This window comes from Leguminivora glycinivorella, chromosome 5, assembly GCF_023078275.1.
Source record: "Leguminivora glycinivorella isolate SPB_JAAS2020 chromosome 5, LegGlyc_1.1, whole genome shotgun sequence".
Lineage (NCBI taxonomy): Eukaryota > Metazoa > Arthropoda > Insecta > Lepidoptera > Tortricidae > Leguminivora > Leguminivora glycinivorella.
Window position 1 is genome coordinate 25,921,434 of NC_062975.1, and position 15,218 is coordinate 25,936,651.

Consider the following 15,218-nt stretch of genomic DNA (forward strand, 5'->3'; position numbering starts at 1 on the left):
TGAACATGTTTGAAACTATAATCAATGGACATTTCTTTCACAATAAATTTATCAGTATAAAAGGTTCCTTTATAAATTTTATAATTGCTAAGTTTTCACCTGCGAAGTAATATTTTAACTCATAGATGGAAGTAACTATAGATAAAAGGGTTTTTATACTGATTTGTTTAATCTTAGTCGTTGTACGATGCAATGTAAAGGAATTATGTCAGATCTCTTGTTTACAGTATTTAAATTACATGTCATTTACAAGACTGGTTACGGTGGTTTTATTTTTGAAGAGGAAGTGTTTTTCTGGACAGCAAAATGGGATTGATAAGTGGACACTGGGCATAGGAAATGGAATCCCGCAAATCCATACTATATATAATATTATAAATGGGAAAGTGTGTGTGTCTGTTTGTTTGTCCGTCTTTCACGGCAAAACGGAGCGACTAATTGACGTGATTTTTTAAGTGGAGGTAGTTGAAGGGATAGAGAGTGACATAGGCTACTAAAAAATAAATCATTACAGTTGATTACAGTCGAGTTGACAACATTTCATTTTCCAAGTAAGCTATTTTGTATTATTTTACTGTATATATCAACCGTATTAAGATGATGAGAAAAGCGTACGGACCCTTTAGCCATAAAAAAAACCACATCTGTATACTGAAAAAAAAAACGGAAGTTGTTAGTAGCAATGTGAATAGAGTCTTCATAATTAACGAAGTTATATATATATATATATAGATCTTTGTTAGTAGTCGTGATCGATCCGGACACCATACTCACTTTAGTTTAGGTATTTTTAAATTCATGTCCTTTTTTGTATATCGTAAAATGGAACGCAAATCTATTAGCGACAGTACGTAGGGTAGTTTCTTCGAATTAATTTGACATTTATAAAAGCCAGTTGAAGGTAGATCGATTTGATGGCTGCTCATTGCCCTGTGCGCAAGCTCGTTCGTCGCGAAAATCAAAAACTCGCTAAAATTGTCGATTGAGGTGATCAAGGCCCTCACCGCGACGTCTCCAGCACCAGCCCGCCATCGAGGAGAGTCGGTACCGACCAGCTGTTCGCCGAGCGGAGACAGGGTGAGTTGGCCTTTCGATTTGATTCGCTTTCACTGGCATAGATCGTTAGATTTTCTCAACTACAATTTCCCTACTCGAGGGCGATTGTACATTTGTTCCTTCGACCGCGGATCCTCCTAAAACTGAGAACAGCTAACCTGTCTCGGGGCCAGGAGTGACGTAGAACCACTTTCGTTTCGTTAAAACTGTCGCTAATTTCGTTTCGTTACCATAATATCGTTAGTTTCGTTTCGCTCATATACATACATAGATACATCGCAAAATTACATACTTAATCTTGACAATCGATCACTTCGCTTTCGTACCTACCTAGCTTCCAAAGTCCGACAATAAGTAATCATTCATTTCAACTGCTTTAGACATAATTACCTCAAAACAGGAACTTTCTGGATACTAAGTTATTTCAAATTTCGATTTTCGAACGATCAAAATTGATGATGCAATCATATTATACGACCAAATAAAGTAGGTGTTAAATTTGTTGTCATAACCCGTTGAAATAGAATACTTCGTAATTTGGTCGGATAACACTGCACCGCGTGCTATTTTGTGATTACGTAATAATTACCAACCTACATAGTGTTGAATTGGGACTTTAAGAATAGCGATAATTACATTTAGTTATTGTTATTTTGTAAAGTGGATAATACATAATAGTTAGACAAATATAATTTACATAATAGTACGAAAACATAGATAAATTAGTAATATTGTTTACCACGTATTTAGTCTATACATATATCGTGCATTATTATTGAATAATGACCACAGATAGATGTCCATTATTATTCACATAGGCAAATCACATAGTTTTTAATCCTAATCAATTAACTACTTTCTGCTAAATATTAATTACGTTACGTACTCATAATCGGCACAAGCCCACAAAGTATTCGCGGACTTCACTCCTATCCATTAGGGTCTATTTTCCAACGGCAACACATATCAGTGCGAACCGAACTGCTTGTTTTTCTAATTGAAATAATTTACCTAACTAGTGTTTTTGTCTTCCCTTTATTAAACTCATTTAAAAATAATACGTTAGTTTAGGCACTCATCGTTATAAATAATTACTCTCACTTATCAATTGAAAGAAATATTTTTCTGTAATAGTGTCGTGGTTGGTGGACCTTACACCATAGTAAATAAGGTTGAAAATTGTTTGTACTACAAGTAGTTCGAATAGGTTACATTTACATTAGATTAACGTGGTTATTACATATTTGAAGTGACAATGTCTAAGGCACTCGCACGTCGTAATTTGCAATTAAAACGTGAAATATCGATCAAACGGATCGATGAATGTTTAGCGGCCGGATTACAAGCTAAGGTGGATTCCTCGCGATTACCGTTGTTTATGTCTAGATTTAGCAAAATAGACGGCTATTGTTCTAGTTTTGAAACCCACCACATGAAACTCATTTCGGAAATAACAGATGCGAACGAGTTAGAACAGGAGGATGTCGTGCGTCAAGAATTTGACGACAAATATTTTCAAATAATTGAAATTCACACTTCGTTGTCCTCCGCGACCACTACCGAGGGCGAGACAAATAGAACCGATTTGTCCGTCAAGTTGCCTCGCCTGAATCTTGTCCACTTCGATGGCAATATTAAATCATGGGGAACATTTTACGATATGTTTAACACAATGGTACATCAAAACAAACGACTGTCAAATATTGAGCGGTTCTCAATTTTGATGACACTTCTTTCGGGTGAACCATTGCAATTGTTAAAAGGTTTTCCTTTATCGGATAGCAATTATTTAGATGCCTACGCGGCCTTGATCGATCGATACAACAACAAACGAAAATTAGCTTTTCGTCATTGGGAGGAAATTCAGAACGCTTCGTTGAAATCTAATTCTCCCAGTGAATTACGTCGACTGGTAGACACCTTCAAAGAAAACATCGCGGTTTTGAAAAACTTAAGATTTCCCGTCAACGATTGGGACTTCCCATTGTTCTATTTGTTGATCAATAAATTGGACCAGGACACCCGCCATCGTTTTGAGTTGCAGAACGACAGCAAGGATGTACCTTCTTTCGAGTCGTTGTTGGAATATGTGAATAAGGCCGGTCAAGCTTTGGAACTCGCCTCGCTCACAGAGAGTGTCGCCGCTTGGCCGCCGCGCGCGCCCGCCGCCGCGCCCGGGCGCCCCGCGCGCGCGCCCGCCGCGCCGCGCGCCGCCGCCTGGCGCGCGACACAGGAACGTACTCCTGCGGCCGCCGTCTATAAAACGTTAGTGGCCACTAGCGCCGCTCCGATTGAACCGTGTTGTGCGTTGTGCAAGTCGAATCATGAGCTTGCTAAATGCATTGAATATCGGAACAAGACTCCTCACGAGCGTTTTTCTGTTGTCAAGGACAATCGGCTCTGCGTCAACTGCTTACGCTCGGGACACGTAGTCAAAACTTGCCCATCGAAATCTCGTTGTTTGAAATGTAACGTCGCCCACCACACTACTATTCATTTCGATGTCGATGGTGGTAATCCCAAGGTCAGTGTCGGCTCCTCGGCCGCCACTAGCCCTGGCGCCGCGACTTGCTCGTCGTCTTCGCTTCTCGATACCCCGACGCAGGTGCCTGATAAACAGGTGACCATGATTGCGTCTGGTTCAGCACCTGTGGGTCAAATTTCGCTTTTTGCCACAGCATACGTGGAGGTACTCGATAATTTCGGTAGTTATCAAAAAATTCGTCTTGTCATAGACAATTGCAGTCAGCCCAATCTCATCACGCGTCGTTGCGCCCAGCGACTTGGACTTCCGATTCGACATAAATACTCCTCGATCGAGGGTGTATGTGAGGTGTCAACATTGTCGACCACTCTTAATATTCGCAGCATGAAGTCTGACTTCGAAATGTGCATCGAAGCCATTGTCGCACCCAAAATCTGCAGCGATCAGCCTGCAGTAAAAATTGACATCGACCGTTTGCCATGCGTCAACGCATTCGATCTCGCCGACTCTAACTTTGACAAACCTGGGGGTATCGACATCTTAGTGGGAGTAGATGTTTTTTGTAAAATCTTCATGGGTAACCGCCACGAATGTGATAACGGACCCACAATCTTTGAGACCAAACTTGGTTGGGTAGTCATGGGAAGCGCTCCTTCCGCCACTCCCCATTCGCAAACTTCGTTGTTTTGCTCAATCGAATCGCTCGATTCCCAAATTCGAAAATTTTGGGAGATAGAAAGTCTTCCGAAGGCTTCGCCTTTAACTGACGATGAAGTCATGTGCGAGAAAATATTCGCCTCGACTCATACACGTGACCCGAACGGACGATATATCGTGAACTTACCGTTCCGAAACGTCGATCCGCATTTTGGTGACTCGCGCGCTCTTGCCGAGCGCCGCCTAAACTCTCTCGAAAAGAGACTCTCTCGTGAACCGGAATTTCGGACAGAATACAATAACTTTATGCGTGATTATCTCGATGCTGGACATATGGACCCGGTCGCACCTCGATCGGATGGCCGAGCTTATCACTTGGCACATTTCTGCGTGCTTAAGCCCAGTAGCTCCACTACCAAATTGCGGGTAGTTTTCGACGCTACTGCTCAGCCTGCTGGAGGTCCCTCGTTGAATGATCAGTTGCTGGTTGGATCGAAACTGCAATCTGATCTCGTTTCGATATTACTTCGTTTTCGTTTGCATGCGGTTGTCTTCACAGCCGACATACGTCAAATGTATCGACAAATCTTAGTCTCTCTTAGTGATCGAGACTTTCAACGCATTTTGTTCAGGTTCTCACTCGATGAACCTATACAAGAATTTCGCTTAAATACCGTGACATACGGTATGTCTTCATCTAGCTTTCTCGCAATTCGTGCATTGATCCAATTAGCCATCGACGAAGGCACAGAATATCCTCGTGCAGCTGAAGTCCTTAAACGGGACATTTACGTCGACGACGTAGTGACAGGCGCTGAATCTGTCGAATCAGCGCTCGACCTTCAGTCTCAGGTCATAAAGATCCTAGAGAAGGGATGTTTTGAACTCCGTAAGTGGTCGAGTAACTGTCCCCGTCTGCTCGAGAGTCTCGACCCAGCCCATTGTCATAATAAGACGCTCTCTTTCGATTCGGAACCGACATCTCCTGTTAAGGTGCTCGGTATGGAGTGGAACCCGTCCACAGACGCGTTCACCTTCACTGTCAATCCGCTTCATGAAAAGTGCACCAAAAGAAACATTCTTTCAGAATTGGCGCGCATATTTGACCCTCTTGGGTTTCTTACACCCTTGACACTCTCGTTTAAACGCATAATACAAGATCTTTGGACTCTTGGTCTGGATTGGGACGTGGTAGCACCCCCCAACATCAACCAAAGCTGGCTTCGTTATCGTACAGATCTCGAGTTATTGTCGTCTCTCGAGATACCTCGATTCATCCTATCGACGAAGCCCTGCAGTGTTCAACTGCATGGCTTCTGTGACGCTTCTGAAGCAGGATACTCAGCGGTCATTTACTTTCGCATCGAGCACGGTGATGGTAGCATCACCACCCATTTGATAATGTCACGCTGCAAAGTCTCGCCCTTGAAACGCACCTCTATTCCTCGACTGGAACTTTGCGCTGCAGTTTTGCTGACAGACCTCGTTGTACACGTAAAGGAGATCTACGACAGAGACATCAAATTTGAAGACGTATTCTGTTGGTCAGATTCTACCGTAACACTCTCTTGGTTACGCTCGCCATCGCATCGTTGGAAGACTTACGTCAGTAATCGCGTAAGCCACATACAGGACAAAATACCGGCTGGTCATTGGCGCCATGTCACGTCAGAAACCAATCCTGCCGATTGTGCCTCTCGCGGAGTAACCGTCCGAGAACTTGTAAACCACCCTTTATGGTGGACAGGCCCCGCTTGGTTAGCACTTGACAGTAGCTGTTGGCCAAAGCCACCATCAACCATCGAATCGCAATCGGATCTATCGGAAGAACGAAGTGTTCTCAAGCAGACCACACTGTTCATTGCTGTCAATCAGCTTGACGATTTCTTATCCAGACATTCAAGTCTGAATAAAACTAAGCGCGTCGTCGCTTACATTCTTCGTTTCGTAAATAACTGTCGCTCCCCTAACAGTAGACGTTTCGGCCCGCTTGTTCAATCGGAACTCGACGGTGCTCTTACACATCTAGTAAAACTAACTCAAGAAAAGTCATTTTCTGACGAGTTTAATGCCTTAAAAACAGGTAAAAAATTGCCCAAGCAATTCAAAAAACTAAGCGTCTTTATCGATAGGTCAGGCTTGTTGAGGGTGGGCGGTAGACTGGTTCACTCCGAACTTGATTATGATTGCAAGCACCCCTTCTCCTCTCCCCAGCCAGGACCGTATGACGCACCTCGTTGTCGACCAAGTACACAATGATAATCAACATCCGGGGTTACGCACACTCCATTTCCTGATCGCACAAAATTTTTGGATCCTCGCATCTAAACGTGTAATTAGTTCTCGCCTATCGAAATGCATAAAATGCTTTCGCGCTAATCCAAAACCTTTGGTGCCTCGCATGGCAGATCTCCCTAAGACTCGAATTTCGCAAGTAAAGCCTTTCTCGTGTATAGGTGTCGATTTCGCGGGTCCCTTTCCCACGTACATTAAACGTTATCGTGGAGCCAGGCCCTTTAAAACACACGTATGTTTATTCATATGTTTCGCGACTAAGGCCTCTCATATCGAACTTGTTATAGGACTAACCACAGAAGCCTTTCTCGCTGCCTTGCGTCGATTTATCGCTCGTCGTGGCCGTTGCCAGCGCATACATTGTGACCGGGGTACGAATTTCGTAGGAGCTTATAACGCATTGCTGCCACTCATGCAAGAGGCGGTTTCTCGTGAGAATATCGAATTCTCTTTCAATCCACCAGCCGCATCCCATTTCGGCGGCCTGTGGGAATCTAATATTAAATCATTTAAAACACATCTCGCTCGCGTTGTAGGAAACCAAATCTTAACTTACGAAGAATTTCTGACGGTGGCAGCTCAAATCGAGTCAACGCTCAACTCACGGCCACTCTGTGAGATGAGCTCTGATCCTAATGACATGTCCGTGCTAACGCCGGGACATTTTCTCACCTTAGAGCCCTTGACTTCGCTCGTAGACACTTCAACCATCGAAACGAATATGTCCATCTCAAATCGCTGGCAGCTAGTACAGAAACTTCACCGCGATTTTTGGAAGCGATGGCATTTAGAGTACTTGCATACGTTGAATCAACGCGCGAAATGGCATTCAGATATTGATGAGCCCAAGCTCGGTGCATTAGTATTAATTAAAGATGAACAACTGAAACCGCTTCATTGGTCACTTGGTCGTATAGTATCGTTGCATCCGGGCAAGGACGGAACCTCCCGCGTAGCCACACTTCGGTCACAGTCAGGTCTAATACAACGACCTCTGGTAAAGGTGTGCCCTTTACCCATAGACTAGCTTATTCTTAAAATACTTCGTATTTGGTGGGCGGAATGATCGATCCGGACACCATACTCACTTTAGTTTAGGTATTTTTAAATTCATGTCCTTTTTTGTATATCGTAAAATGGAACGCAAATCTATTAGCGACAGTACGTAGGGTAGTTTCTTCGAATTAATTTGACATTTATAAAAGCCAGTTGAAGGTAGATCGATTTGATGGCTGCTCATTGCCCTGTGCGCAAGCTCGTTCGTCGCGAAAATCAAAAACTCGCTAAAATTGTCGATTGAGGTGATCAAGGCCCTCACCGCGACGTCTCCAGCACCAGCCCGCCATCGAGGAGAGTCGGTACCGACCAGCTGTTCGCCGAGCGGAGACAGGGTGAGTTGGCCTTTCGATTTGATTCGCTTTCACTGGCATAGATCGTTAGATTTTCTCAACTACAATTTCCCTACTCGAGGGCGATTGTGCAAGTCGGTTCAAATTTGGTTCAAATACACATTTTTTAATTTGCCGCTTTTTTGTACAGACAAGGTCTATTGCCAGACCAGAGTATAGCTTCATTGTTAGGAAAATATGCTGGCTGATTATATTGTCGTTGCATCTGTAGGTGTATGTATATAAAAAATAAATTCATGATTGATTTGTTGTCTATGATAGGGTTGCCTTACACGCATGAATACGCGTAAATCAGTGAAATTATTACATCATGTTACACTAAATGAAAATACATATGACATCTTCTTGGATCGTCCCAATCCCTTTTTGTCAAATTCTTAAATTTGTCCGAATCTTCTGAAATCACCCATCCTTAATTCTTAACTTTGACTATAGTATTTAATTTCGATGTGAGCAAAAATTAAAAAAGTGAGTCTTCTTAGAGTTGTTTTCTGACCTATCATAGGCAATAATAAAAAGAACTATTTATATGTCGGAAACATAATTATTAATATTATTATCACGTAAAATTAATGAATTACTATTTATTGTATAAATAGAACATGGCCAGTCAAACAAGTCACTAGACGATGGCGTGAAAATCAAATGTTATTTGGACGATAAGCATACGGGCCTACATTTTTTTAATTTGTCGCATTTTCTTGTGATGGAAATAGCCTGATAGACTTTATTCCAATTTTCTTTGGATTTCTATACAAAGCTCTGGCAACTCCGAACTCGTCAATCTTGACGTTTTGACATATATAGGTTATAGCGTGTTGTGATTTGCCGATCGGCAATTTCGATTCGACGCGCTGTTTTTTACCCAAAAAGCATTAAAACACGTAGACTTAATATTTTCTACATGCATCAAGTTAGAATAAGTTCAATCTAACAATTTTTATTGCTTTATTTTAAGTAAAACCGAGTGCAATTGTAGGTTAACGTGTAACTGAACATGAGTAGTGGAAATCGTGGAAATTGGGGAAATAGGAAGCCATGGGGCGGCCGTGGTCGCGGAGGCTTCGGTGGTAGAGACCGGGGTTCCAGAGGAGGGGTGAACAAGAACTACAGGGGGCATAGTTTTGGAAATAACAGAGGGTTTCGCGGCGGCCGTCAGAATGACTATGGCGGACGCGGGCCGCCTCAGCCATTTCAGAATTATAGCCAGTCGCCGCGAGATACGCCTGGGAAGAGACTGTCGGAGGAGGAGATCGGTGTTACAGAGTATATCAACGACCATGAGGGGTTTTTAGGCGTGATTAAGTCCAGGTAAGTAAAGTAGCTTATTTAATTTTACTGAAAGCATATGGTTGTATTAGAATTGAATAGGATAATAAGTCAAAATGTTTAGTGAGCATCTTTCGGTCCATTGTTTACATGTCTTAAAACAAATAATGGTGGCTTTTGTTGCTAATGTCAATTTGAGTATGAATTAGTAAATGTAATATCATTGGATGATGATGATGATGATTATTTATTTATTCATTTATTTATTATTTAAATAAGTTACACAGCATAACAGTAAAACCAAGGCACTGAAACTAAAACATAAAAACAATAGGTATAGCACATAAATAGTAAAAAACAGATTAAAAACAGATGAGAAAGAAAAAAGAAACAATATTCTATTTAGGCGACGACGTAACAGCCTAGCAGCAGCGATTTTATCCTGTTGTCCCTCATCAGGGGCAATATCATTGGGCCTCATCACAAATTATTTGATTTCTGTGGCTTATCCTTTAATTGTTAGTATTTTTGCCAAATAAATTTAAATCTGTTCCAGATACTCAGACTTCCAAGTCTCGGAGATCAACCTCAACGGCGAGATAGCGAAGCTGACCAACACGAAGCCTCCGCAGCCGCCCGTGGACAAGGATGTGGAGCAGGACGAGGACCTGCTGCTCAACAAGTACAACGTGGAGATCCTGCCGATGGACGAGTGGGATCGGATCAATAAGCTGGCCGTGTCGGAAGCTAGTAGCGAGAAGGTTGAGGTAAGTTTTTGGTTTTTTTTCTTTATTAAGAATCTTCTTCTTCCTCAGTTCCTCATGGCTGAGGGTCGCGACCACATGAGGTCTTTATTTTGCACACCAAAGCTCTCCATTCCGCACGGTCTTCTGCAGTTCTAATAATAGACAACTGTGTCAATCCCTGGCAGGCCTTCTTAAGGGTGCTTTCAAGAAAAACGTCAAAATAATGTAAAATTGATAGTTTTAGTCGGTGAAAAACTACAGTTTCCGTTATCTAATAGATATATTTAATTCAAGTTTCAATTAGAGCATCTTATTGTCTTAATTCTAATCAGACTAAATTTTTGAAAACTAACTCACTAAATTAATTATGAATTTTTCTCTGATGCACATTTAGGAAAAAGTGGGTATAGTGCTGAATTAGTCGGTGTAAAATTTGGACAATTTTGAATACTGAAACTGGTAAATTTATACTGTACCTGTACTACAATCATCTCAGACTACATTTTTATTATAAGGTTTTGAAAAAGAGGACAAATTCAATTTTTTTCAGAAATTACCTAAAATTAAGTGACAATTTCTTTGAAAATATACACCACATTGAAGTTATTTTCGTACTAAATTAATCTAACGTTTACTAAAATTGCGCTTACACCTTTGTGATTATAAATTTCTATTATATATTTTTGGCATTTTTTTGAAAACGAGCCTGAGCCTTCACCGTCACAATTAGGTATTACCACATTTTCTCATATTTTGTTAGAGCAAGTAGAAAAAGTCCTATATTATGTTATATATTTGCAAACTACTCGCTAAACCCTTTAATTTGATACCACACACGGTATGATTAAGGTATGATTAAGCGCTCGGTTGCGATTTCACTATTTTTCACATGAAAGCCCTCTTAACTGTCCACCCAGCGATTTGGTGGATCAAGAATATGCATGCAAAACCTAAGATCGTATAAAAATAGAGTGTAAAACTTAAAACTTAAATTCCGTAGTCAACTAGGAACCCTTATAGTTTCGCTATGTCTGATATCTCAGTGACCGTTAGTATTAGAAATGTCGGATAGGTATTTAAAAATGAAGGGGGTGAAAATCATTTTTTGATATTGTTAATATTTTCGGAGATAGTCGCTCCAAAAGTTAAAAAAGATGTGTCCCCTGTCCCTCCCCCTCTAACTTTTGAACCATAAGTTTAAAAAATATGTGAACAATCACTAAAGTAGAACTTTATAAAGACTTTCTAGGAAAATTATTTTGAACTTGATAGGTTGAACAGTTTTTGACAAAAATACGGAAAACTACGGAACCCTACACTGAGCGTGGCCCGACACATAAAACATTATGTATGTATCTATGCAATGTCTATGTAGAATTACTTGAAACTATTCTCCATTATTGTTCCATTTTCCTATGACATCTGTTTTGTCTGTGACCTGTAGTCATAATATTTCCATTATCATCCACAGATAGATGTGACTGGCATGTCCAAAGAGGAGCGCACCAAAATCCATGACGCGGTGAAGAAGGCCTTCGGAGACAGTATTGTTGGCAGCACCGTCGGTGATGGTGACAAGAAGCTTGTGCGGTTCGAGAGATACAGAAAAGGAGGTACGCTTTGACAGGCAGATATTTAGGGCCAGTTGCATTAAACATTTGACAGACACATCGTCACGCAACAGATGTCTAAGGAAATTCCCATACATTAAAATTTAACGGTGACAGACGGTTTGGTGCAACTGGCCCTTAGATTTATTTTTTAATGTCCCATGTGTAGATTTTTAGAATCTTTGTTAGAATAGAGAAAGGGCGTTTTACGAAACTTGTTACTTTTTTACAGTTTATTTCTTTCCACTACCAACATGATAGTAATGGAATGGAAATTATACAAAATGTTCCTGTAGTTTTATCACAAGTCAGAGATACAGCAAATTATTGCATAATTGTTTTTCCTAGGGGACAGAGGGGAGTTGTGACAGGGGCGAGTTGTGTTGTAAAATGTGAATTTTTGGGAACTCATTAACTATGAGCAAGTTCGCAATAGCGCGTGTTAAAAATATTGCGCTGTTGCCAGCTCAGTTAATAAGTTCTCGAAGATCGACTTTGTCACAACTCACCTCGGTCACCCTCCTAGACAATTTTCGCTTAAAAAACACATTAAAACAACAAACATTTTGTGAAATGCTGACAAATCCTTTAATATCCCAAATATCAGCTGATATTTTCTCATTAAAATATTTTCATGATCTGACATAGATAACTTAGTTTCGTTAGCAATTCACAGGCTGTATGTTGTTTTCAGGTTGGTTACCTCACTTAAACCCCTTCACAAGAACCTCAAGAGATGAACCACTGAGAGGAGACGCTAATTTGAATAGTGTTCCTTACGGCGAAGCCAGAACAATGTCAAATAATATGTCTATTGGCACTAAAGTACCATACAATTTATATTACGATTCCCTAAGAGAATCTCGTCTGTCTCAGAGCGATGATCCCATTACAACTCCTCGCTTTACTCAATTGGACAGTTCTAAAATCCTCTCGGATGAACGACGGGTAGGTGCTGTTTCGACAGTGCCTCTCTTTACACGACGAGGCAGTACTTCCTATTTAAATGATGGCTTGGATCAAGACAGTCAAGACCATAGAAAAGTTGGACCAAGCTATCCAAGCAGGGCGCAGAATTCTACCCAATTTGATAGATACTCTAGAACAATGACTCCGTCGGACTCTGAGACTCAAGGTGGTGCACAGTATGGAAGAGTTGTTGGACCAGCTTATCCAAGCTTGGTCCAGAATCCTACCCAGTTTGAAAGATTCACTGGAACAACCTCTATATCTGACTCTGTAATCGCTCAAGGCCGTTTACGGTATGAAAGAGATCTTGGACCAAGTTTTAGAAGCAGAGCGCAAAATTCCACCCAGCCTGAGAGATTCTCTGGAATGATGATTCCATCGGACTCTAGGTTGGCTCAAGGTGGTATCCAGCATAGAAGAGTTGTTGGACCAGCTTCTCCTAACACGTCACAGAATTCTACCCAATTTGAAAGAACTGGACCAATGAATTCTATTTATAACTCGGGGATTGCCCGGGATCTAAATCGTACCCAGTCTGAAAGAGATGCTGAACTAGGTTATTCAAACACCCAGAAATTTACCCAGCTGGAGAGATTCCCTGGATCTATGACTCCGTCTAACTCGGCGCTTGGTGAAGGCCGTCCCCAGTCTGAAAGAATTCATGGACCAGATTATATAAACACGGCACAGACCTGTGCACAGTTTCAAAGACCTGGAACAGTTCCTTCTATGTATAACCCGGAGCTGGCTGAAGGCCGTAACCAGTCTGAGAAACTTATTGGACCAGCTTATCCAAGCAGGGCGCCAGACTGTACTCAATTTGTAGTTCCTAGACCAGTGACTTTGACAAACTCGGCGTTCAGAAACCGTGCCCCGTCTGGTATGAACTTTGCTAAACCAATGACTTCTTTTAGCTCGGTGCAGGCTAGCTGTACCCACCGCGAAAGAGTTTTCGGAACAGTGAATTCGGTACCTGAATCGGTGCTGAAAAATCGATCCTTGACTGGTATAGATGTTGCTAGACCAATGGTTTCCTTCGGCCCGGCGCAGGCTCTAAGTCGTATCCAGTTCGAAGAAAGAGCTGGGCAGTCTAGTAAAAATTACGCGGCTTCTCACAACCGTAATTTTCCTGGTGTAAAGTATGCTCCATCAATGGTTTGGAAAACTAACTCCGGTGACGATGTGACTGGTGATTATATTGCTGAATCAGAGGCTTTACCTACAGTTACCACTGACCATACTCAGTCTATAGCTATGGAAGATAATAACGACGCACAAGCAGTATCTGAAGTCTTAGTGAAGCCAGAACTAGACCCGATATCCGTGCAATTTGAAGCTGACTGGACTATTCAGTTCCCTGAAAATAAAATAGTAAAACGAGGGCCTGAACCCATTATTGAAGGACAAAAGAAAAAGTTAAATAGGAAACAGCGTCGAAAATTAAAGAAGCAACTAGAAGCATTAGAAAATAACACAAATGCGATATCTACGTACCCTGAAGTGACACTGACTGATGGAAACGTTGGTGAGCCAGCAGCTTCAATTATAAAAAATTGTAACGATCCACCGGTACCTGATGGCTTAGAGCAGACAGAATTAGATCCAGCATCTGCGCAGCTTGTTTCTAATTCGACTATTCCTAATCCAGAAACGATAAATGAGAGAAAGAGTAAGAAAAGTAAGAAACAGCGTAGAAAGGCTAGGGAACAAAGAGAAGCAATCGTAGGAGATAATAAAGATTCACAAGAAGAATCTGAAGTATTAGAACAAACAGAACTAGATCCAATGTCTGCGCAGCTTGTGGCTAATTGGACTATTCCTAACCCAGAAGCGATAAATGAGAGAAAGAGAAAGAAAACCAAGAAACAGCGTAAAAAGGCCAGGGAACAAAGACAAGCAATCTTAGGTGATGGTAAAGATTCACAAGCAGTATCTGAAGTATTAAAACAGACAGAACTAGATCCAATATCTGCGCAGCTTGTGGCTAATTGGACTATTCCTAACCCAGAAACGATAAATGAGAGAAAGAGAAAGAAAAGTAAGAAACAGCGTAGAAAGACTAGGGAACAAAGACAAGCAATGGAGATTGCGTTTTCTACATACATAGACGCTTCTGCAAACACAGCTGTAGTTCCATACAGTACTCTTAATAAAAATACCATACTAGCAAATACGCTTGAAATCAGTAGTCCTAATACAAATGAAGATAACCCAAAGATATCACGAAAAAGAAATATAGAAGAGGCCATATCTCTAACTGATATTAAGAGACAGAAACTCTGTGGCAAAGAAAGTAAACCAAAAACAGTATCACGTGAAACAGTCTTTGTTGATAACATCGATAATAGTGTTGATTATATTAGACAAAAAACAGTATCAACAGTGAATATAACGTATCCGGAAGCTCTAAAGTTAGGTTTGATAGTGTCCATCACAACATTAAGTAGAAACTTTAGTCCAGAGCTTTCTGAAGAATTCCAGCAACATTTAGTGATGAGACTAATGGAAGAAGCCAGGCAAATAAATGATCGCTCTGGCCCAGCGTTCAGAGGCAAACCGAAATATGTCAATGGTGCTTTAAGGCTTTGGTGTGAAGATGAAGCCACGCTGGCATGGCTTGCGAAAACCACATCGACCATAACTCTTTCTACAGGAGACAAAGTAGTCATAATGAGTCGAAGACAAGTAGAACCGATGGTACGATGTGCTATACTTCTCCCTG

At 41.3% G+C, this 15,218-nt stretch overlaps 2 protein-coding genes across 2 annotated transcripts in view; both read left to right on the forward strand.

Annotated features, from left to right (window-relative positions):
* The first annotated feature begins 3,925 nt into the window (after positions 1 to 3,925).
* Positions 3,926 to 5,906, forward strand: LOC125225987. The gene is made up of 3 exons (XM_048129802.1): positions 3,926 to 4,118; positions 4,932 to 5,742; positions 5,831 to 5,906. Exons 1-3 carry the CDS (start codon positions 3,926 to 3,928, stop codon positions 5,904 to 5,906), a joined length of 1,080 nt encoding a protein of 359 aa, XP_047985759.1.
* A 2,793-nt stretch (positions 5,907 to 8,699) lies between these two features.
* Positions 8,700 to 15,218, forward strand: part of LOC125226564 (pseudouridylate synthase 7 homolog) — a 30,624-nt gene continuing 24,105 nt past the window's right edge. The window contains exons 1-3 of the mRNA XM_048130565.1: positions 8,700 to 9,213; positions 9,728 to 9,938; positions 11,389 to 11,530. Of these exons, the coding sequence (XP_047986522.1) occupies positions 8,900 to 9,213; positions 9,728 to 9,938; positions 11,389 to 11,530 (667 nt within the window). The 5' untranslated portion in view covers positions 8,700 to 8,899. The remainder of the gene's footprint in view (positions 9,214 to 9,727; positions 9,939 to 11,388; positions 11,531 to 15,218) is intronic.

Coding starts and splice junctions, on each gene's coding strand:
- LOC125225987 (XM_048129802.1), top strand. CDS start 3,926: ATGAAGTCTGACTTCGAAATGTGCATCGAAGCCATTGTCGCACCCAAA. Junction 4,119..4,931: donor TTTTTGTAAAATCTTCATGG/GTAACCGCCACG, acceptor TGATCCAATTAG/CCATCGACGAAGGCACAGAA. Junction 5,743..5,830: donor TTTGAAGACGTATTCTGTTG/GTCAGATTCTAC, acceptor AGCCACATACAG/GACAAAATACCGGCTGGTCA.